Genomic DNA, 22156 nt, shown 5'->3' with positions numbered 1-22156 from the left:
TCCTGTATTCATAATTTAACTTGAGTAAAAGTATTTTAAAAGTATTTTTGTCAAACTTTTTCCAAAATAGCACATCTGCAAGCTCACAATGCGCCACAATGCGATGCACTGTGAGCTTGTGGAAGTATAAAATAGGGATTCTTTGGTTAATGTATGTTTTGGAGTAGTATTATAACTCAAAAAAGTGACTTGTAACTAAAGTTTTCTAATAATTGTAGTGGAGTAAAAATGGCAATATTTGCCTCTGAGATGTAGTAGGGTAGAAGTATAAAGTATTGAAAAAGTAAACAAAAAACAATGTATTTATTTTTTACTTATGTGCAGTACTTGAATAAATGAACGTAGTTACTTTCCACTGGCGCTGGCTGGGGTGCGATGGAAGTCTGCAGGTTCAAATAGTGTTCAGGTGAGTCACCCCCCTCCCCCTCCCTCATGTTACAGTGACAAGAATGAGCAAGAACCCACAAGCAGCACCATATAGCTGTGTGTTGCCAGACTGTGCATGGGGAGGTGTGGTGAACAAGTACAGGCGGAAATGCAGAGATGTTTTGAATTCTCCATCACCACCTCACCTGAGTTAGTCATTTTTGCGTGGGTTGTCTAAAGCAGGGACTTGAGAGTCTGTGAGCCGTTTTGTCATTTTTAGTCTGTGGAAGAGGTGTGAGGAGGATGAATCTATACAGGAGCTTTGGAAACCTTTTGGAGACTTGGGTGGCTGAGGGAGTGCCTTGCTCATACACGCAGGAGGAACCTTGCAATCCAGTTACGGTCTCACGATCCACCCTGACATCCGTGTCCGACATGGGGATAGGTGTGCGCTCCGAATCGGTGGACTCTGGGGTGGAGCTGACCAGCCCGGACACATCACTCCCTTCTGCGTGCTTCTCGGTGCTGTCAACAGGGAATCCAGAAACGGACCCTGTTCCAACACAACGAGAGGAGGATGGACTCACACCTCCGTCGACATCACAGACTCCCGTCCTGTCCCTGCAGTCCTCTACCTCTTCCTCTTCCCCATGCACCAGTCCCGGCAGAGCACAGTCGTCCCGGGAGCGTTCTGTGGACTTGCACTGCAAAGTGGAGCAGGCGTTGCAGAGGACAGGCCCCAGGTCGCAGAGTCTGAAGCAAAGCCCCTCGCCCCAAGTGGTGCTCAGGCGACGGAGTCAGAAGTCATCCCTAGTGGTCAGACAGGTCACAGAGGACCACACAACAGGCCAAAGGTCAGGGAGTTTGGGCAGAAAGAACACAAGCCAGCAGCACACATCTGGACATATTAGACGACCTCTGTCCCTGCATCATACCCTGCCAGCTAAGATCATTACAAAGGTGAGTTACTACAGGCCAGCCATGACAGAGATGTATGCTGTTTGAACTGACTGGTTATAGTTGTTGAAATTGATCAGACTTGGAGAAGAAGTTCTATAATGTGTCAGTTTTTACTTTATATCATCCCCTCAGCAGAGAATTACTGATATTTGTGTTGTTTTGGGCTTCTATAATCTGTCACTCGTGCCCAAGTGGGGTTCAGGGACCCCCATCAAGGGTCCTTGAGGGGGACCCATGATGGGGCAAATGAGGAAGTTTAAACCTTAAGCACTATTACATTTTCAGCAAATAGCAGATCTACAAGCTCACAACACGTCGCAATGTGATCCACTATTGTTGAAAAATGTTTACAAATGTTAACAAATCTTCCTTGCACTGGCACAAAAATGTTTCAAACAGGGATCCGCAGCCAAATGCATAGCAATTTGAGGGCCCTTGACATGAAAATGTTCAAGAATCACTGCCCTAATGATACATTTTTACTTTGATGAACTGAATGAAGGAAAGTCGCAGACATGCTCTAATTCCACTTCCCTTTCAATCTTGAGCAGGTTGCAACACACACAAACCTGCTTTCACATTTACAGGACGACAGGCATGTCATTACATGGACAGAATCCCTTTCATGGCAGAGAGTTGTCATGAGTCCCTCTGTGGTGTTTTAGACCATAAACCAGTCTGTTCAGGTTCGCTCTCGCCTGCAGGCATGAGAGGAATTGAGTGGGTGGGAGTGACGTAATGACCCTGAAAAATAAATAAAATAAAATAAATAAATACTTCACAACATATTTGAGTAGCCACGCAAAATATTTCATATATTTTTTTAAAATGTATTTTCAGGGAGCAAAATAAAATGTTTGTGTGTACCATTTTTTCGTATATTCAGAAATATTATATTTATAGCTATCCTACAAGATGTACTGTATATGCTTATTAATATATTACTCTAATTAATTTGCAAACAGTCACCCTGACTGCAAGTGCAGCCCAAATAGCCACCCAGTGTTGATTTGTTTTCTGAAATAAAAAAGCCAATACATTCAACACCAATTAAGCATAAATATTTTATACATCTTGTTAGACTGTATAATATTCGTGTTTTGTTTGAATTCCACCTCCAAACCATTCCATAAATTAACCCCACAGACTCTTCATAGTGGTATGAACAAATTAAACGTCCATCTTAAATCATAACCCTATTGAAGAACAGTTTTGTGATATCCTTCATTGTGAACTATCCTTATTGCTCTTTTTTTGCAGTCGGTATAATGTGTGTAGGTTACATTTATAAGTGCCACCCCATACCTCAAAACAATAATTGAGATACGGCAAAACAAGTGAACAATACAGAGTGTACAATGCTTTGTGATCCAGAATGAGTCAGTCTTGTTTTCCCAGGTTTGCAATGCTTCTTGCCAGCTTTTAGCACTCAGATGTATAATATGTACTTTCCTGCTGATTTTGTGGCGTAATATCACACCAAGAAATGTATATTAATATGATCTATCTTCGTAGTTGACCGATTGTTAATTCTAAGATTTCCCCCCAAAATGTTCAAATTGAATTTATGTCAAACAGCCTTTTAAATGCTTTCCATGTAAACCTTTCCATGTTCTTATTGCTCTGTGCAGAACCAGGGTGACAAGAAGAAGGAAGGACTCAGTCCTGGGTTGAGCTATCTAGAGCGAGTATGCCAGATGTTGGAGGAAATTGCCAGGCTTCAAAAAGATAATCGTGGATTACAGCTGGAGATGGATGCCCTCCTGGAGTCCAAGCAGTCAGTCCAGGTAAAATATGATTCCAGAGATTACCTTAATTCCATTTAGTCCCGGCAAATTGTCCTCACTAGCTGTAGATCATATCAGTATTTGTGGTGATTATGAATGATTGAACAGAATGGAAGCTACTTTCTAAAATCTACACTCATATACCGGTACTGTACTGTAGGATTACATCATAGAGTTGGCCACTTTTGAGGCTCTTAGCAACATTTTCAAAATATTTACAATATTTTTAAGTAAAACTTTTTTTTTAAATAACAAAAATAGCAGATCTACAAGCTCACAATGGTTCACAGTCAAATGACAAAGTATAAAATAGGACTTTAATGCATTGTTAGTGAATGTATTTACTACAAACCTCACCATTTCCTTTCCTTTTAGGCTTCAGAATCCCTCTTCTGTGATTGCAAAGCTATTGCAGAGGAACCATTTTCTAGTGAAACCTGTGAAATGAACAGTGAGGAGCATATTTCCACAGAAACACAATGGCAGAATAATAATGCTAACCATGATTTTCGGAGGAGGTCAGCATCAGATACTAATGTCCTGGCACACCATTTAAGTGAGTGACTTCTTTTTTCATTTTAGTAATTTCCTATCAGATCCTCTCTTTTGTGCTCTTATGTGCATTATGTTGATACTCTTATGTGCATTATGTTGATACAGAACATGTCTGCTTATCTTTGGCAATTATTGAATGCTCTTCTTGCAGCTCATGTTTGTGTGTATGTGTTACAGGAAAGGTAAAACCAGACTCTAGGGGGCAGCATGTGAATATAAATGACTTGCTTGAACAGGCAGAGGACCATGAACATCTGGTAACTTATTGACAATTACATAATCATACAATACTGTATGCCTTAGATATATGTGCAGTGTTGTAGTGACTCTTATATTCAATTCAATATTCATCTACTACTTACATAATTACATGATTTATGTTTATGGTTTTGATAATATACTCACATCAGGGGAATTTATTTTATGTATCTGATAATCAGCCTGTATTTTGATTCAATTTTTGCTTTCTGTTTCTCTTCGGGATGTAAAGGAGGAAACAAATAAACAAACACACAGGAAGTTGAAGATAGAGACACTGAGAAGAGATGAGACAGCTCAGCTGTCAGATTCAGAGAAAAACAGGTGAGATACTGTACGTTGCACAGTGATGTCTAATTGCAGTACTTTTTATTTACATTTTATAATAGAGTTTTATTATTGCGTGATGCTCTTATGAAATGTCTGTGCTGCTTTAAAGCTGCAATCCATAAGTTTCATGTCCAATCCGGGATTCAAACCTGCATCTCCCGCACAAGAGACCAAGGTCTAAAAATGGTAGAGTAGGGAGACCACCTCCAACCACTGCAGATGTACTACGTAGTTATATTGTATTAACATACTCTACCATACACATTGGTAAAAACAACATTTTATTCATTGAAATAAGTTATCTGGATGGCAGCTTTAACATACAGCCAGGTCACAATTATGAAATTTTACTTGACGATTAATTGTCGCTCAAATAATTGCGATTAACAATTTAATTGCGGTTTTGTTGTTGAACATTGGAACATATGAATGAAAAAATCTTTCGAAAAAACACTGAGTAAACGCATCACGCGTTTTGAGCTTATAGTTCTGCTATTTCTACTATTTTTGAAAGTGCTTGAAAATATATGATAATTTTTCAACATGGAAATTATTATGACGATTATGCAAAAGAATTATTGCGATTATCTCAGATAATTGTGATTAGGCGATTATGTAATAATTGTGACAGGCCTACATACAGTAACAGTGGGCCTGCCTTACTGAATCACTGGTCCACAGCTAATGCACAGTATGCTCAAAGGCATAGTGAGAGCATCTGTTCTTCCTGAACACTATTGGTTACTTTATTTTATACTGCAAAATACTGAGCATTAATTTATCTTGGGGATTGTAAAAATGGACCATTATGGGACTGTAATTTTACACTCAGACTTAAATTGACACTCAGGATTTTACAGTGTAGCCCCATGCCGAATTTCCTCATAGTTTTCATACTGATTACGGGTCCATTTTAGTTACATTTTCACACTTTCTGAGTGCAATTAACGTTGAGGATTTTACAGCATTATGTTCTAAGATGACCTGCTTATGCTATCCTTAAATGAACCCCAGTGTCCGTACTCTGCAACATGTCATAATAGTTGAACATTCAGCACAAATACAGGAAGATTCAGTGAAGATAGCTGATCTACAAATATGCTGTGTTGCGATAAGTTGCGTTGTGAGCTTATAGATAGGCTATTCTCAGAAGTATGAAAAGGAAAAAAAGGATAGGGCCAGACCCCCAATCAATGAAGTATATTGTTGCCTTCAGCCAAAAACATCTCTACATTTCAACTTTTTTTTAATTAGCGCCCTACTTTGTTGCACAAGAGTGTCGTGCTAAAGTAACAAAAAATAGCTGGTCTACGTGTTGTGACCTTTTAGCCCATTGAGACCTGTTGCTACCTATACGTTGTTATACCTTTCAATCCGGATGCCACCTCTGTGTCTCATTAGTTGTTGCTATAATATAGTAATATCATTTTTTATTTTTTATTTTTAGTAAGAATTTGAACGTTTTCAGAAAACTATGGTTAGGTTTTAGAAGGAGTTTTTAGAATCGGCCTCAGGTCTAAATGGGTTAGAGCTGCTATTTTAGAAGAAATGTGGAAGAGAAAGAGAAAGTGGTTAAGTGTGACTGTTAGTTTTATAAATATTTAACCAATGAAAAGTATTAACAAGAGCTTGTGACTAAATAATAACTAACATAGATTCATTTTTTTACCTCCATTTCCTGAAAAGTAACAGTTTTGGACATGCAAGATTTTCACCCAACACAGGGTTTAAGTTTTAATGAGCCCTTCCTTGTCTTTTCTCTCCACCCACGCCCTCTATGAAGCCAACAGATGCATCCATCCCAGAAAAAGGCTAGCAGGCATCGGCTGAGCCAGCTGTTCAGGAGAAGAAGGAAAACTATTCCCATATGAAAGGACCACACTGTTGTCATGTCTGCAGAAACTGGGACATTGACTTGGACATCAGCTTGCATGAACAGAAAGCATTTCTTTAAGCAAGTGATGGACAGAATGCTGGACACTTCTGCTACTGTGAAAATGCCATCCTTGATGCGATGTACCTTACTGCCATGTTTATTTATTATTCATGGCCTGCTTCCCCTCCGTATTTATACTAGAGTGGTGTGTGTGTGTGTGTGTGTGTGTGTGTGTGTGTGTGTGTGTGTGTGTGTGTGTGTGTGTGTGTGTGTGTGTGTGTGTGTGTGTGTGTGTGTGTGTGTGTGTGTGTGTGTGTGTGTGTGTGTGTGTGTGTGTTTACACTATGACAGGCATGGCAATGATAGATGTGCATGTGTATATACTGTATACAGTAGTTGTGTTTCCCCTGTAACATTGTCCATGATTACATATCAGTGACACAGAGACAATAATGCTGGCTCTACACAGAACTTCAAACTTGTGTCTTTGTACTTTTGTTCATGGTTATAAAGGCTCATCTGTACTTCATCGAACGATTGTGTTGCATGCAAAAATGATGCATATTAAACTGAAATATTCAGTTTTTGTCACACAACACAGTAGTTGAATGTAGAATACATGCCTTACCCACACTTGAACCCCAGCATCCCTATTCTGGGGGGAACATTCGCCAAAAATAGCAGATCTAAAAGCTCACAACACGTCGCAATCAGCTTTTTTTGGCAAAGAGATTTAAGTGTAGACAGAAACAAGTTTGCAACTCAGGTCCGTTTCACTAAGACTAGAGGGTTTAAGTGGTAATGTCTCGTTGCATAACACCAGCGGTTTCTCATTCTGGATCTTTCTCCATTATGAAAGTGCCTTGCTGTGACTCTGCTGAAGGTTATCAGAAGCATTCTTTTATGATCATATCATATGGGTGTTTTGTGTCCTAATCCTTACGTGAATAGAGAGATTGGCAAAGAGATTACCCAAACCATAGTTCTTTGGTATGTTAATTGTCTTTGGTTATATTTGTGGCCATATTTCCTTTCCCCTCCAAAATCTGAAAATATGCCCTCATCCCAAATACCACTACTGTGAATTGACAGACAATTAATAGCCGAGACCAAACAGCTCGTTTTTATCATTAGATTAATCTTTATTCACCTAGGTTGAAGGGTAACAGGATAGGTGGGCACCAAGGAAGAGTGGGCACCTTGGTGTTAAATTGGCTATTTTTCCCAAAACGTCAAAGAATAAAATATTTGGAAAATGTAAAGTATACATGATTAGAACATGCTTAAACATTCGACAATTAAGGTCTAATATTTCAACAATTGCTACGAATTGCTACAAAACCTGTATATCCAGTCATTTTTGGGGCATAAACAAGAAGTTGAAGGATAACATTAAAATGTCCTCGTGACCCAAACATGGGTCCCGACCCACTGTTTGGGAGACAGTGCTTTACATTACTTAAGACCATTTTTCTTTTTTTGTTTGTTTACATTTTGGACAAAATAGCCAATTTTACATGGAGGTGCCCAGATGTCCCCAGTGCCCACCTATCCTGTATCCGGTTGAAGGGATAGAGCTCCCCTAGCATTCCCATGTAAAGAGATGTCAATGACAAACACATCCGAACAAGAGAGGGTGAATAGGATTCCAGTCCATACATAAAATACATTTATTTGCTATATTTCTCCCTGTTTTGTCTGCAAGTGTCCATCCATCAGGATCCATTAGTCCCACACAGCATCCATCTGTGCTATTAAATATATACATATACATCTGTGGAGGGATTTATGTATGTGAGCGATAGAGGAATTGGTGAAGAGGGCAGGGGGGGAGGGGGCAATGCTTAATTTATTATCCGTCGTGCGATTTTATCGCGTGCCCAAAATAGCCGATCTACAAACTCACGGTGAGCTTGTAGATTGGCAATTTTCATTGTCGACACCATCGTGCAACGAAGTATAAATCAGGCTCAAGAGGTGGGGCAGCGCCGGGTCATGCCCAGTGGTGGAAAAAGTATATTCAAAGTATTAAAAAGTACAAATTAAGAAGTGCATTTTCTTTTAATATCAATGCATCGCTGTATTGAAATTAGGTCATAAAAGTTGAAAAAAGTCAAAAATAGCGAAAATAGCAGATCTACAAGCTCACAACGCATCGATTTGCAACGAGGTGTGAGCTTGTTGATCGCCTATTTTAATTATATTTGAAATAGGGCTTAAGTGGTTAATTCATTATTATTTGTGTACGTTTGGGTCCGAAGAGGCCCATCCTAAAAATATAGTGGAGTCAAAAGTACAATATTTGTATTTGAAATGTAGAGGAGTGAAAGCAATGTGCTTGCAAAAATAATTAAATAAATAAAAACTCAAAAAAATAAATAATAAAAAAGTTAATGTACTGTCCACCACTGGTGTCACCCTGGTCTACATGATGCCACAGGAGGACAGGGGGTTGGCGATCTGGCAGGTGCAGGCTGACTGGCAGTACTGGCGCACAGTCTGGTAGCAGCTGCGGTCTGCCTCCCCGCCCCACTGCACAGGCCCGTTGGGGTCGGAGGGCAAGCGGCTCAGGATGCTGGTGTTGATGGCCAGGGCAGCCAGGCCATAGTCTGTGAACAGCACCGTCTCACGCCGGCATGTGGGGCATGAGATGAACTTGTACTTGGGGCAAGACTCGTAGAGGATCTGCAGGCACTCCTCGCACACCGAGTGCAGGCAGGAGAGGATGCGCGGGCGCTTTCCGGCAAAGTTGTAGGTGTGACCGCACGTGGGGCAGTCCAGGGGCTCGCAGGGCATGACGGGCCCCGACGAGGAGGAGGAGGTGGACGAGGATGTGGATGATGAGCGAAGCACGTACTGGTTCACTATGACGTCCTCCATCTTGTAGTGGAACTGGTGGTAGCAGATGTCGGAGGCGCTGGCTTTGCGCTGGGCCAGGAAGCTCTGCTCCCTGCGCGTCACGGGGGCCGGAGGAGCCACCATGGGGCGAGAAGGGGTGATGGCTGCCCCTGCCATCTCCAGGGCCAGGTCACTGCAGGCCTGGTTGACGATGATTTCGCCTTCACCCCCGCCGTCCCACGCCACTCTGGGGGGCGGGGCATAGCGTGGCTGGGTGACGGGCACAGGGCACTCTCTGGGGAACTTCTCGGACTGGATGATCTTGACGGTGTCCATGGGGATGGTAACGGTCTGGCGCCTGAGGCAGGACATTCGTTTGTGAGGAGGCCGGGGGTCTGAGAGAGAGAGAGAGACAGGCTGTGGCTGTAGTCAGCGCTGGGCAGCCCTTCCTAGTTCTGGGTAAGGGGGTAAGGTTGGGAGCTGCACCGGTCTTCACAGTCAGCCATTCGATGGCACATGAGGACGGATGGTTCTGTCCATGTTTCCTTCAGAGGCCCCCCTGACGTTGATGCTTTTGTCAGACAGACAAAAAGATGCAGCAATAGCACCTATTTCTATAGCACTCAAGCTGTAACTTCTATTCCAACTCTGATGTAACAGTTCAGCTTAGTGGTTGCTATGGTCAACCAGTGACGTTAACTAGATGAAGGTAGTTTTTGTTGTTACTGATATAGACTGATGGTGCCTAACACACAGACTCACACTCTTTGCAGATATGTATGTTCATACACAACAAAATAGTTTTAGCACTTTAGCACAAAGACGTGTTTCCATTCAGTGATAACACCAATAAATATTCTCAAATGCACATACAGTGATGTTCACACATACAGATATATACGGTAGTACCGGTCTTTGTTCACAAAATGGAGGGAAGGAAAACAGGAAGTTAAAAAAAGTTCAAGAGTTATTATCTCACACCTCTTAAGGGGAACTCTTGACTTTCAAACCAGACTGATCTGTGTTCGTTGATGGTGGTTGCTGAAACCAACAGTTCCTTCCTATTTTAAGCTAAGCGTGTGGTAAAGCTGGCCTTGAGTGTGCGAGAAAGACAACCTACAACCTCCCCTCTTTGCTTTTGTACCAATATGGTCAGGCGACCTACGACCCTCTTGGCAAGTTGTTGATAAGAAGGAGATCTTTTTTGGAGAGGTGTTTGGGATTTTCCAGGGGCAACGGAAAGCTCTTGGGATGACTCCCTTGCTCCAATCTTAGCTCCGCGAAGGTGGGAGTGAAGGGTTTGCTTGACTTTCAGACCAAGTCCTCCCACTTGAGCAAAAAGGGCTGATAACAGTCTGAAGGATGCCACTGTCAGCAACACAGATGTCACCCAGATGTATCGGGTCTGCTGTCTGTGGGGACAGAGAGAAAAGGTGACTGATTATACAATATCTCAACACAAGACATGCAAGGAACAGGAACAGGAACACAATTTTAAGTGTCAAATGCACTAACAGAGAGGAGGAAGAAGGTGGTTGATTTGAGGAAGACATTCATACTATAGTTAGGAAACATGATTGCATGATACATTATATACGTAACAACATTTGTTTATTTAGCCTAAAGTGAAGCTGAACAGAAGAGCTCTGTCTCAAACCAAGTATGTTTGATGCAATAGTAGCCTAATTGCTAAATCCCTCTGTTATCCATATTGTACTCAGTATCACTATGTGTACTCAGTACACATAGGCCTACATCCCCAAACTAAACCAGCTTTTATATAAATACACACAGCTACAAAAAGCTCACGACAGTGGTGAGCTTGTATAGCACCCTGCTAGTGCTCATTAGCATCCTCATAGAGATGGCATCTGCTTAGTTACAGACTGACGTTAAATCTGAAAATAGTCAATAACGTGAGTGGGTCCTTGTGTCCCTGTGTGTGTGTGTGTGTGTGTGTGTGTGTGTGTGTGTGTGTGTGTGTGTGTGTGTGTGTGTGTGTGTGTGTGTGTGTGTGTGTGTGTGTGTGTGTGTGTGTGTGTGTGTGTGTGTGTGTGTGTGTGTGATTTCAACAGAGCCTGGTGATGAAACAACAGTAGGAAGATGACACATCTTTTCTGTTCAGTGTGTGGGTTTCAATCAAGATGAAGCACAGAGAGAGAGAGAGAGAGAGAGAGAGAGAGAGAGAGAGAGAGAGAGAGAGAGAGAGAGAGAGAGAGAGAGAGAGAGAGACACACACACACACACACACACACACACACACACACACACACACACACACACACACACACACACACACACACACACACACACACACACACACAGAGACACACAGAGACACAGAGAGAGAGAGAGAGAGAGAGAGAGAGAGAGAACAGAGGAGGTGACCTACATGGCGAGGAAGAGAGATAGAGAGAGAGAGAGAAAGAAAGAGAGAGAGAGAGAGAGAGAGAGAGAGAGAGAGAGAGAGGGAGAGACACACACACAGACAGAGTATGGCATCTATTTATGGTCTCTTTATCTATGCAATTCACATCCCCCCCAACCACTGCTGAAGATTCACACATAGAGTAAATGGAGAGATGTATGAGGAAGTGCTCCAGCCTGTTAACCCCCACCCCCAGTAACCACACACACACACACACACACACACGCACGCACGCACGCACGCACGCACGCACGCACGCACGCACACACACACACACACACACACATATACTTTTGAGGACATCAAACAACATCAAACATTTACAAGCTCCCAACGTGCTACGACGCTTGTAGATCTGCTATTTTTGATGCACAACGCTGATGGAGTTAAAATGTAACCCTGGAAATAGGGTGGCTCGATCTAAGCATAATCAGGTTGAACTCTAATCGTAACCCCTAAACATAACCTCTAAATGCCTAATCCTAACCCTAACCTGAATCTTTTGTAACTGTAATCATAACTCTATTTTTGAATGTTTTTTTCTGCATTTATTGACAGTCCACAGTGAAGAGAGAGGAAAAAGGAAGAAAGAGTTGGGGAGTGACATGCAGCAAAAGGTCCAGCGGGCTCGGGAATCGAATCCGGGACGGCGGCCCTTAATCATTTTTAACCGTAAAACATGTGTACCTTGTATAGTAAAACAAGCACACGCACGCACGCACGCACGCACGCACGCACGCACGCACGCACGCACGCACGCACACACACACACACACACACACACACACTCAAACACACACACACTCACACACACACACACACACACACACACACACACACACACACACATTCACTTGTGTGTAAAAATGGTAACCGCTTTTCCACCCGCAGTGTTAAATTAACACTAAGGATTTTGCTGCGTAGGCTCCCTTGTATCCATTACTGATGAATGTATTGACAGATTTAACTGCACACATATTAATTCTTCTCTTCCTGCAGTTTCCCCAGTCAGTCACACAGAGCTGTCCCTCCAGCACCGCAGTGCTGCAACACTTCTGAAAGAACACTTCTTTTACCCTTTCTTCCTCTCATTCATATTTCCTGCTCACCCATACACAGTAGATAGTACTGTAGCCTACATACAGATACAGTGTTGCCACATCACAAGTTTACAGGCATACAAGAGTGTGTGAAAATCTTTTTCAAACAAGCACCCCAGTGTTTTTGGGGTGCTTGCTTGAACCATACTTTGAACCATACTTTGCATGGTCAAAATAGAAAATAAAAATGGTAGAATGGGAGGCAGTCTCTTGTGAAAGTCAACATAGCACAAATATACAATAATGTAGCAGATAGAATCACAGTAGATAGAATCACAGTAGATAGATAGATAGATAGATAGATAGATAGATAGATAGATAGATAGATAGATAGATAGATAGATAGATAGATAGATAGATAGATAGATAGATAGATAGATAGATAGAAAGATAGATAGATATATAGGTAGATAGATAGATAGATAGATAGATAGATAGATAGATAGATAGATAGATAGATGGATAGATTCATCTATACAGGAGGGCTGAGTCATGGAGCGAAGCAGATCTCTCCATTCATCCTTTTTGCCAGATTGTGGAGCAAGCTCTGCCAAGCTGGTCTGTATTCAGTCAATGCGCTAGTAGTGACTTTTTTGTGACTTTCTCCTCATTGGCTGATGTCCTTTCAGCCAATGGGGAGTCTGCAATGGCTTCCCATACTCTGAACGGGCGTAAGCGCTCCAGTCACCAAATTCAGCCCAACACTGATTTATTTGTGACAAGACCAAAAACTGAAACTCGGACAACCACTCTGCTCCGTTGTATCAATGGGTAATGTACACACCCTACCGCTATTAGCACCAAGAGCTACATTGTCTCTGTGCCGGTGTGTGTGTGTGTGTGTGTGTGTGTGTGTGTGTGTGTGTGTGTGTGTGTGTGTGTGTGTGTGTGTGTGTGTGTGTGTGTGTGTGTGTGTGTGTGTAGCCAGTGGCTAGAGAGATCCCATAGCCTGAGGGGCTGTAACCATCACTACAGATTCAATGGCTGTCAATCGGCCCAATCATCAAAAGGTCGCGGGAATCTGACCAGTGACGTCAATCTCAGGACGTGTGATTGTCGGACTGGTTTCCCAGTGAAAAACTGCCAAACAAAATATAATCCTGAGTGCCTTCTCACTAGTGGATTTATTCATGCACTCTTACCGGCAGAAACAATCCAACATTTAACAACAACAAAAATAACTTACAACTACTAGGCTTCTAATAGAAACTGCCGCATTAAGCAACATATTCAACTCTGAACACTGTTGCGAATTTCATTCTTTTTAATCTATTAATTCTTATCTCATATAATCCTGACCTGAGTGCCTCATTGCGGCTCAGATTCATTTTCAAGGGTTTTAGCTTGGCACAAGCTGGTATAATATATGACTGCGTCTTGTTTATGTCTTCATGTCAGTTGCACTGCTTATTATTGCTTACTGAAAACCTCCCACACAGTATGCCCAACTGTTATGACTTCCTAGTTGCTGTTGCTGTTAATTAGAATTATTATAAACACCTTTTCAGTTATTAAAGTCATAACACCTGTTTAGGCACTATAAAGGGTGCTCAGATACTTTGTTCTTTACTGACCTCGACTAAGCACATGTAAGTTTATGTTTTGTTTAAATGGGACAAATGGAATGTTTTCATTGTATCATTGTTTATTCCTGTAGTATACTTTAGTTAAGACCCTGTGTAGATGAAGAGGCAACTCTTGAGTTTATTTGCTCAATCTTTAATAATAACCAACACCTGGATGAGATGGTGGGCTATAAAAAAAACCCTGCCATCAGTGTGTGACAATAGACCTGGCTGACAATGAGACACTTCTACCCAAGGAGAATCTAAGCCTGGGGGAAATTAATTAATCTAAAAATGACCATTTAATTGGTGACAGCGTCACAGAAGGGGCTGATGATGGTGGTTGCTGTCTGCCCGCCCGCCACAGTAAAATCCTCAGTGTTAATGCATTTGTTATTTGCATTTGCAACTCGTAAGGGTCCATTTGGTTACATTTCTATGCCCTCAGAGTTAAATGAACACTGAGGATTTAGCTGTGCACTGCATTATCCGCCATGGTGCGTCTTCAGTTATGTAAGAGGCTCATGTTTGACCTAGCCAACGTATTAACGCAGCAAAAACTGCAGCCGCAATCCCATAGCCCTGCCATGTGGGGATTTTGTGCACGTGCGCACGCACGCACGCACACACTGCACATCTGTGTGTTTTTGGGTGCCTTTTGTTTTCACACTGGCGATTTGTGTGTGTCAAAGTGTGTGCGTGTGCACGTGCGTGCGTGCGTGCGTGTGTGCGTGCGTGCGTGCGTGCGTGCGTACTAATGGAATCATCTGTGTAAACAAACAAAACACATACTGACATCAGACTGTCCAGCTTGGCAGCTCATCCAGGTACACTGTACAATCCTGAATGTAAATTTAACTCTGACAGTGTACACATGTAACCAAATGGACCATTTGGTTAGATTTGTATCCATTTGAGTCACAAATGGATAAATTAACACTGAGAGTTCTACTATAGCTAAATTCCACCTTTCAACAACATTCGCAAACACACATTCCTGCACGTGTGTCCCTCTCACACACACGCACGCACGCACGCACGCACGCACGCACGCACGCACACACACACACACACACACACACACACACACACACACACACACACACACACACACAGACAAAAAACACCTAACTTCAACTCTAGCCCAATCACTCTCCCCATCACGTGCACGGCACTGTCCATGACATTCCAGCAGGCACGCGCATGCACACACACACACACACACACACACACACACACACACACACACACACACACACACACACACACACACACACACACACACACACACTGGCAGTAAACACACCAAAGTACATAGGAGTAGAATATGTCTGCCTCAAACCTTCACTTGTTCAAGTCACTCCTGTATGCTCTCTGAGCCAGGTACATTCATAATGAATGGAATACACAGCAGAAACACACATGACCCAAAAACACCTCAAACATTCCTTTACTTTCTCACTCCCACGCTCTCTCTCTCTCTCCCTCCCTCCCTCCCTCCCTCCCTCTTTCCCCATCTATCTTGTCTTGCTCTATCTTCTCTCTTCCCCCCCTCATCTCTCTCGCTCTCTATTTCTTTCTACACACACACACACACACACACACACACACACACACACACACACACACACACACACACACACACACACACACACACACACACACACACACACACACACACACACACACACACACACACACACACAGTACATACACACCCTGTCCAGGCCTTCATCCCGGATGCATTCCACCTGTGCAGAGCAGAGAGCGGGAGTGCACAGCGTTCTGAATGATTCAGAGGCCATCAGTTAGACTTTGTGCTAAAAACCTGTGTGCCTGCCTGTCCGTCCATCCATCCGTCTGTCTCTCTGTCTGTCTGTCTGTCTACCTGTCCTTCCGTCCATCCGTGCGTGCGTCTGTCCGTCCGTCCGTCCGTCCGTCCGTCCTTCCGCCTGTCTGTCCGCCTGTCTGTCTGTCTGTCTGTCTGTCTGTCTGTCTGACTGTCTGTCTGTCTGTCTGTCTGTCTGTCTGTCCGTCCGTCCGTCCGACATTCTTCGTTCCACATCTCCATCCCCTGCGTTGAGAGAAGATGATTGCTCAGTTGACCAGAACTGGAAAGGGCTGAATGCGTGGTGCCACTACCCATATACCACACACAGAAATAGTATGCCAAATATGCAGGTTATGCTAAGATACACTATACAATCGTCAGTGTCCGTTTAACTCTGAGAGTGTTGGTTACACTCAGAGTTAAATGACATTACAAAATGACGTTACATTTGCACACCCTCAGTTGCAAATGGATGAATAAACACGTAAGGGCATAACAGTGTCTCTGTTTGTTGTGGGCTATGATGTGTTGTGATTACATAAACTGTTATGACCATTGACCCTGCTAGGGACAAATCCTCAGATTTACTGTATACAAATTGACTGTCTGCAGCTGATTGAGCAATGCTTTATATCACAATATATTATTTATTTCTATCTGGTTATTTATGCAAGGCATGTATGGCAGGTTTATATGTTGCATGCTAATATCAATCTGTATCACATTTCACACTGTTGAAAATCATATAAAATTTAATATAAACACAGATGGATTTAGTCTTAGTGGCTACTGGCTATTACAGATGGTGAAGTATTTGCTATTTCTAGTGCAGTTTTCTATTTTGTTTTGTTGTTTTTGTTGTTTCTTGTTTGCCATACTATGTATACATACCCCCCCCCCCCCCCCCCCCCCACGAATCACCTGCATGCCATAAACCTTCAAGCTTTTGGGTGAGCAAAGCAGAATGTGCTTATGTGAGAAAAGGCCATGTGATGTGGGAGTTGTTTTTATTAATAACTCAGTCAGCCTGTTGTCATTCAAAACATCGGCCATTTTGCCTTGCTATTCATTAACAAGTGCTCTTTTGTTCTCGCCTCTATGGCTCTCACGGTTACATAGGGCACACACACACACACGCACGCACACGCGCACGCACACACACACACACAAACACACAACACACACACACACACACACACACACACACACACACACACACACACACACACACACACACACACACACACACACACACACACACACACACACACACACACACACACACACACACACACACACAAGCTCACAAGGCATCACGACTTCTAGCTTGTACATCAGCTATTTGTGGCGAGCGACGCCTTGTACGACATAGTATATATCAGGCTTTGCTTGTAGCTGGCTCATACACATGGTGGTATACGGGGACAGGGTACATGCAGCTGTGCATGAATGAAGGTCTCAGCGCTGGGATAGAGGTGAGAGATGGGTACATATTTGGGGGGTGATGGATGGTGTCTGTCTGTGTGAGATGGAGTAGGTTAGTGTGGCTGGCTGCTTCGCATGTGGGAGGGGCGGCTGCCAGTATAGCAGCAGCAGCAGCAGCAGTTATGCAATCACCAGCATGGCAGCAAAACCTCTTTGACTGCAGCGCCAATGCATGGTCAATATGGAGATGCCTTTAGTCTTGCTGACAGCGACAGAACAGGCCGTTCCTGCCATGTCCTCATTATCCCCCCTCCCTGTTTCTCTGTCTGTCTGTCTGTCTGTCTGTCTGTCTGTCTGTCTGTCTGTCTGTCTGTCTGTCTGTCTGTCTGTCTGCCTGTCTGCCTGTCTGTCTGTCTGTCTGTCTGTCTGTCTGTCTGTCTGTCTGTCTGTCTGTCTGTCTGTCTTTCTGTCTTTCTGTCTCTCTCTCTCTCTCTCTTACCGTCTCCGGAGAGGTTTGTCATTTGTCATACCCTCTGGAGATATGATACCCAGGAGCTTGCACATCCTTAGAACCTATTTGCAGTTTCTGACCATTGTTTGTCACTGTGCATGAATATCCATGTTTGTATGTATGTATGTATGTATGTATGTATGTATGTATGTATGTATGTATGTATGTATGTATGTATGTATGTATGTATGTATGTATGTATGTATGTATGTATGTATGTATGTATGTATGTATGTATGTATGTATGTATGTATGTATGTATGTATGTATGTATGTATGTATGTATGTATGTATGTATGTGATGATGCATTTGAACTATCTATCCATCCATCTAGCTTTCTATCCATCGACATGGATATGTATGTATGTATGTATGTATGTATGTATGTATGTATGTATGTATGTATGTATGTATGTATGTATGTATGTATGTATGTATGTATGTATGTATGTATGTATGTATGTATGTATGTATGTATGTATGTATGTATGTATGTATGTATGTATGTATGTATGTATGTATGTATGTATGTATGTATGTATGTATCTTTGTATGTATCTTTGTATGTACTGTGTATCTTTGTATGTGCATGAAATGGTTATGATGCAACAGCCATGTAAACCACTGTCTAATAGGCAACAAAGAACCTTCCAGGGGATATTTCACAAGAAGCACTCACATAATACAGACAGTCTCCAGATACACAAACATGCAATACGCAATACACTGTATGCAATATGCTAGAAATATACAGTATAACATACTATACATACAAATTCATACATGTACACATCTAACCTACCTAATTCTCCATCTCACCTGATTATTTCTGCATTTGTCGTGTTCCAGTCCTTGTACACCTTGTGCCTGTTGTTGGCTCCGACCTGGTTCTTGCTGTGATGTTGTTGATATTTGAAAATGGAGAGAGAGAGAGAGAAATGACAGTGTGATGCAGGCTCAATAGTGACCAGATCTCTTCCTCGAAGGTATAACCTCTCTGGTCTTGGCGTCTCGAAGCAGCGGATGTTAAGCAAAGAACGGAAGAATGGAAGCTGCCCACTCCTGTCGGTGTGATTACTGGAGGATGGACGGTGGCCAGCGGCGAAGGGAGGAGAGGATGACAGCAAGGTAAGATGGAGGAGGTTGTCAGAGGGAGGAATGCGTCACGTCCTCCGCTGCTCTTTCCGAATGAGAACTGCGTTCCCCTCTCCTCGTCTTCTCTGCTGATGCTTGCTACCTTTGTCCTTCACTGTCCCTCCCGTGTTCCCTCTCCTCCTCTGCGCTGTGTCTGAGCAGTGGCTTGTGGCATCGCTCTCTCCATCCCTTCTAGTTCTCGCTCACCTTTTGTTGTCAGCCAGTCAGATGAATCAGGCTGTAAACATCTAATGACTCCGGTGCTGCCCAGTATGTCCTCTCTCTCTCTCTTTCTCTCCCTCGCTTATTCTCTCCTCTGCTCCTTATTGGTGTCCCACCCTCAGGTCTTCAGGTGAACCTGCATCTCTCCAGTCATTCCCTCCTTTTAGTCTTCTGCTTCCTTCCTCCTCTTGTTGTTGTCTCTGCGTTAGCTGCCGTTCGTTGCCTCTGCTCTCTTCCTCTCCTCCTCCTCCTCCTCCTCTGTCTCTCTGCTCCAGTCAGTGCGCCTCGGGCACGCGCACACGCACAGTCACACGCGCGCAGCGTGGTTCACGCGCACACGCACACACACCAACCCGTGCCTCTGGCTCCCTCCTTATGCATGTAGCTTGTTCTGCTCCCCCCCTCCCTTCTGCCCTCCCTCTCTCTCTCTGCCTCTCGCTCTGCCTCTCTCTCTCTGTCTCTCTCTCATTCAATCTCTCTCTGCAGTATCTGCTGCAGTGCCTCTGCAGGCTGGATCACGTTTTCTACTTGCCAGTGAAAATATTTCAACCAATGAGGAACCTGAACATTGCCCTCCCCCTTCTCCAGGCACACGCACACGCACACGCACACACACACACACACACACACACACACACACACACACACACGCGTGTGCGCGCGCACACACACACACACACACACACACACACACACACACACACACACACACACACACACACACACACACACACACACACACACACACACATACACACACACACACACACACACACACACACACATCCTAGAGATGACGGCTGTGTACCTTGCCCATGAATCATATTCAGCATGCAATATTAACACACACACACACACACACACACACACACACACACACACACACACACACACACACACACACACACACACACACACACACACACACACACACACACACATCCTAGAGATGACGGCTGTGTACCTTGCCCATGAATCATATTCAGCATGCAATATTAACACACACACACACACACACACACACACACACACACACACACACACACACACACACACACACACACACACACACACACACACACACACACACACACACACACACACACACACACACACACACACACACACACACACACACACACACACACACACACACATACATCTCCCCTACACGCTGGCCAGGCAGGCACACAGGAAATACAGGAAGCTGGTGCAAATAGATCTAATCCACAGAGGGCAGGAGATCAGAGAAAGGAAAACAAATATAAATCTAGCCCATAAATTAATTTCTTGTGGAGTATTGACTGATAGTCTTAACAAAACAAATCTATCATATTCAACAACTCAGTATAAATTGTATGTAACTATTGCGCAAAAAAAAGATTTTCCACTTTCAAGAAAGATTTGGAGTCATTCTCGTCCTTTTTATTTCAAGGACCTGTTTGATATGTATTAGGCCATGGACCCCATATCTGATTTGATTTGTTATCTCTCTAGGACCCCAATCTAGAATGTAAAATCTGCAGTATAAATCTTATTCTGCGAATATATAAATGTATCACCTTTGCACAGTACACTCTGAGTTACAGACTTGTAATTTGGTTCCTAACTATAAATCATTTAGCCAGGAACCCCCTGGAACCCACTCAAGGACCCCTGGCGGTCCCCAGACCCCACATTGAGATCCAATGGCTTAGAGACCACATTTGCTTGCACTCCACACTGCAAGACTTTGAATCCACTGAATGGTTTTTGAGTGACAAAAGTTTACATTTCAAGAACACCAAGTACCTCTAGTGTTTAAATAAGCACATGCACAGCCAGAGTAAAAGCGGTGTCTTCAGAAGAAATACCACAGCCCCACCATTGCAGACAGGTTATTGCATAACTGGGACATTTCTGTTTAGTATCTGATCAAGCTTGGATGCTGTCAAATTAATAATCCTCAGATTACCGCAGCAAAGAACAAAGAAAAGTGATTTATTTTAAATAATTGAAAGAGAGATACCCTTGCATAATCTGTGCACTACTTTTTTATCACACTACTTTGCATGTAAATATAAATTAACATTCTATATATGCACATGAGATGAGAGGCAATCCAATGCAATATGACCGTTCATAATATGAGGTGTAACCATTTGAGCAAGTCTTTTTTAAACATATTTTGAATTTTTCTCCTACATTTAGTCGTTATGCCAATCCCCCCCCCCCCCCCCCCCCCCCCCCCCTCATGTATGTACAGTAGTCCCTGTCACTGCCAACTCCTGGGAAAGGTTTACACATAAAGTCACCAGCCGCTTCTTTTCACCTGACCGTGAGGAGTTTCACTGGGAGGGCATAGAGCAGGGGTTGGCAAGTTAGCCTATGTTTGGCCTCAAGCCAATTCTTTAAGTCATTAGATGGTGGGTCAGAACACAATCAATGGCAAATTTAGGAACTGGAACATGCGACAAACCACCTTATATACAATCATAACTACTACTACTGTATATAAAATAAATAAAGATGTGTGTGGTACAACTACTGCTTGTTTAATCTAATGTTACAGGTGCAGATATAAATATCTGTGTAATCATTTTGTGCAGGCAGCATCCTTGAATGTGGCACTTAAAGGATATTTAGTTAGTTCATCAAAAAGTTTAAAGAAAATATTATCTGTAGACAGTCATACTCATTTTGGAACAAGAGGTCTTTCATGGCTCAAGGTCTCTGTCTTGGAACGGAGAGAAACAGTGTATTGTTCCAGTCATGTGAAACACAGTTTTGGTTTGTTTTATAAACAAGAGAGAGGTTTTTCTTCAAAAAGGCTAAATAGTAAAGTTGACAGTGAAAATAGAACGCTCAAAGAAGAATGGAAAGATAACTATGCGTTCATCGTACCCGTTTTCATCAGTGCAAAGCCATTGCTGTCCTACCTATTGTCTCTAGACTATGTGGCACTGCCAGTCAGATATTGTAAATTATTT

The 22156-nt window shown here is 42.9% G+C and overlaps 2 protein-coding genes across 5 annotated transcripts; one reads left to right on the top strand and one right to left on the bottom strand.

Annotated features, from left to right (window-relative positions):
- Window positions 1–499: 499 nt before the first annotated feature.
- On the top strand, window positions 500–6661 carry LOC311038270 (uncharacterized protein). Its single transcript, XM_084047680.1, has 6 exons — window positions 500–1326; window positions 2958–3113; window positions 3489–3669; window positions 3846–3925; window positions 4159–4250; window positions 6040–6661. Exons 1-6 carry the CDS (start codon window positions 670–672, stop codon window positions 6125–6127), a joined length of 1254 nt encoding a protein of 417 aa, XP_083903806.1. The 5' UTR covers window positions 500–669; the 3' UTR covers window positions 6128–6661.
- Window positions 6338–19598, bottom strand: rnf208 (ring finger protein 208). Of its 4 annotated transcripts, none has more exons than XM_084047689.1 (3): window positions 18651–19598; window positions 15782–16137; window positions 6338–10382 (listed from the first exon to the last, which is right to left on the bottom strand). In XM_084047689.1, exon 3 carries the CDS (start codon window positions 9340–9342, stop codon window positions 8557–8559), a length of 786 nt encoding a protein of 261 aa, XP_083903815.1. In that variant the 5' UTR covers window positions 9343–10382; window positions 15782–16137; window positions 18651–19598; the 3' UTR covers window positions 6338–8556. The 4 variants fall into 4 exon arrangements, with proteins under 4 accessions (XP_083903815.1, XP_083903816.1, XP_083903817.1 ...); XM_084047690.1 differs by having other exon boundaries at window positions 15892–16137; XM_084047691.1 differs by lacking the exon at window positions 15782–16137 and having other exon boundaries at window positions 18634–19598.
- Window positions 19599–22156: the final 2558 nt, after the last annotated feature.

This window comes from Gymnoscopelus microlampas (genome assembly GCF_963454915.1).
Source record: "Gymnoscopelus microlampas genome assembly, chromosome: 21".
NCBI classification, from domain to species: domain Eukaryota; kingdom Metazoa; phylum Chordata; class Actinopteri; order Myctophiformes; family Myctophidae; genus Gymnoscopelus; species Gymnoscopelus microlampas.
Note: the sequence above shows the minus strand (reverse complement) of the source record. Positions and strands in the feature narration are given on the sequence as shown.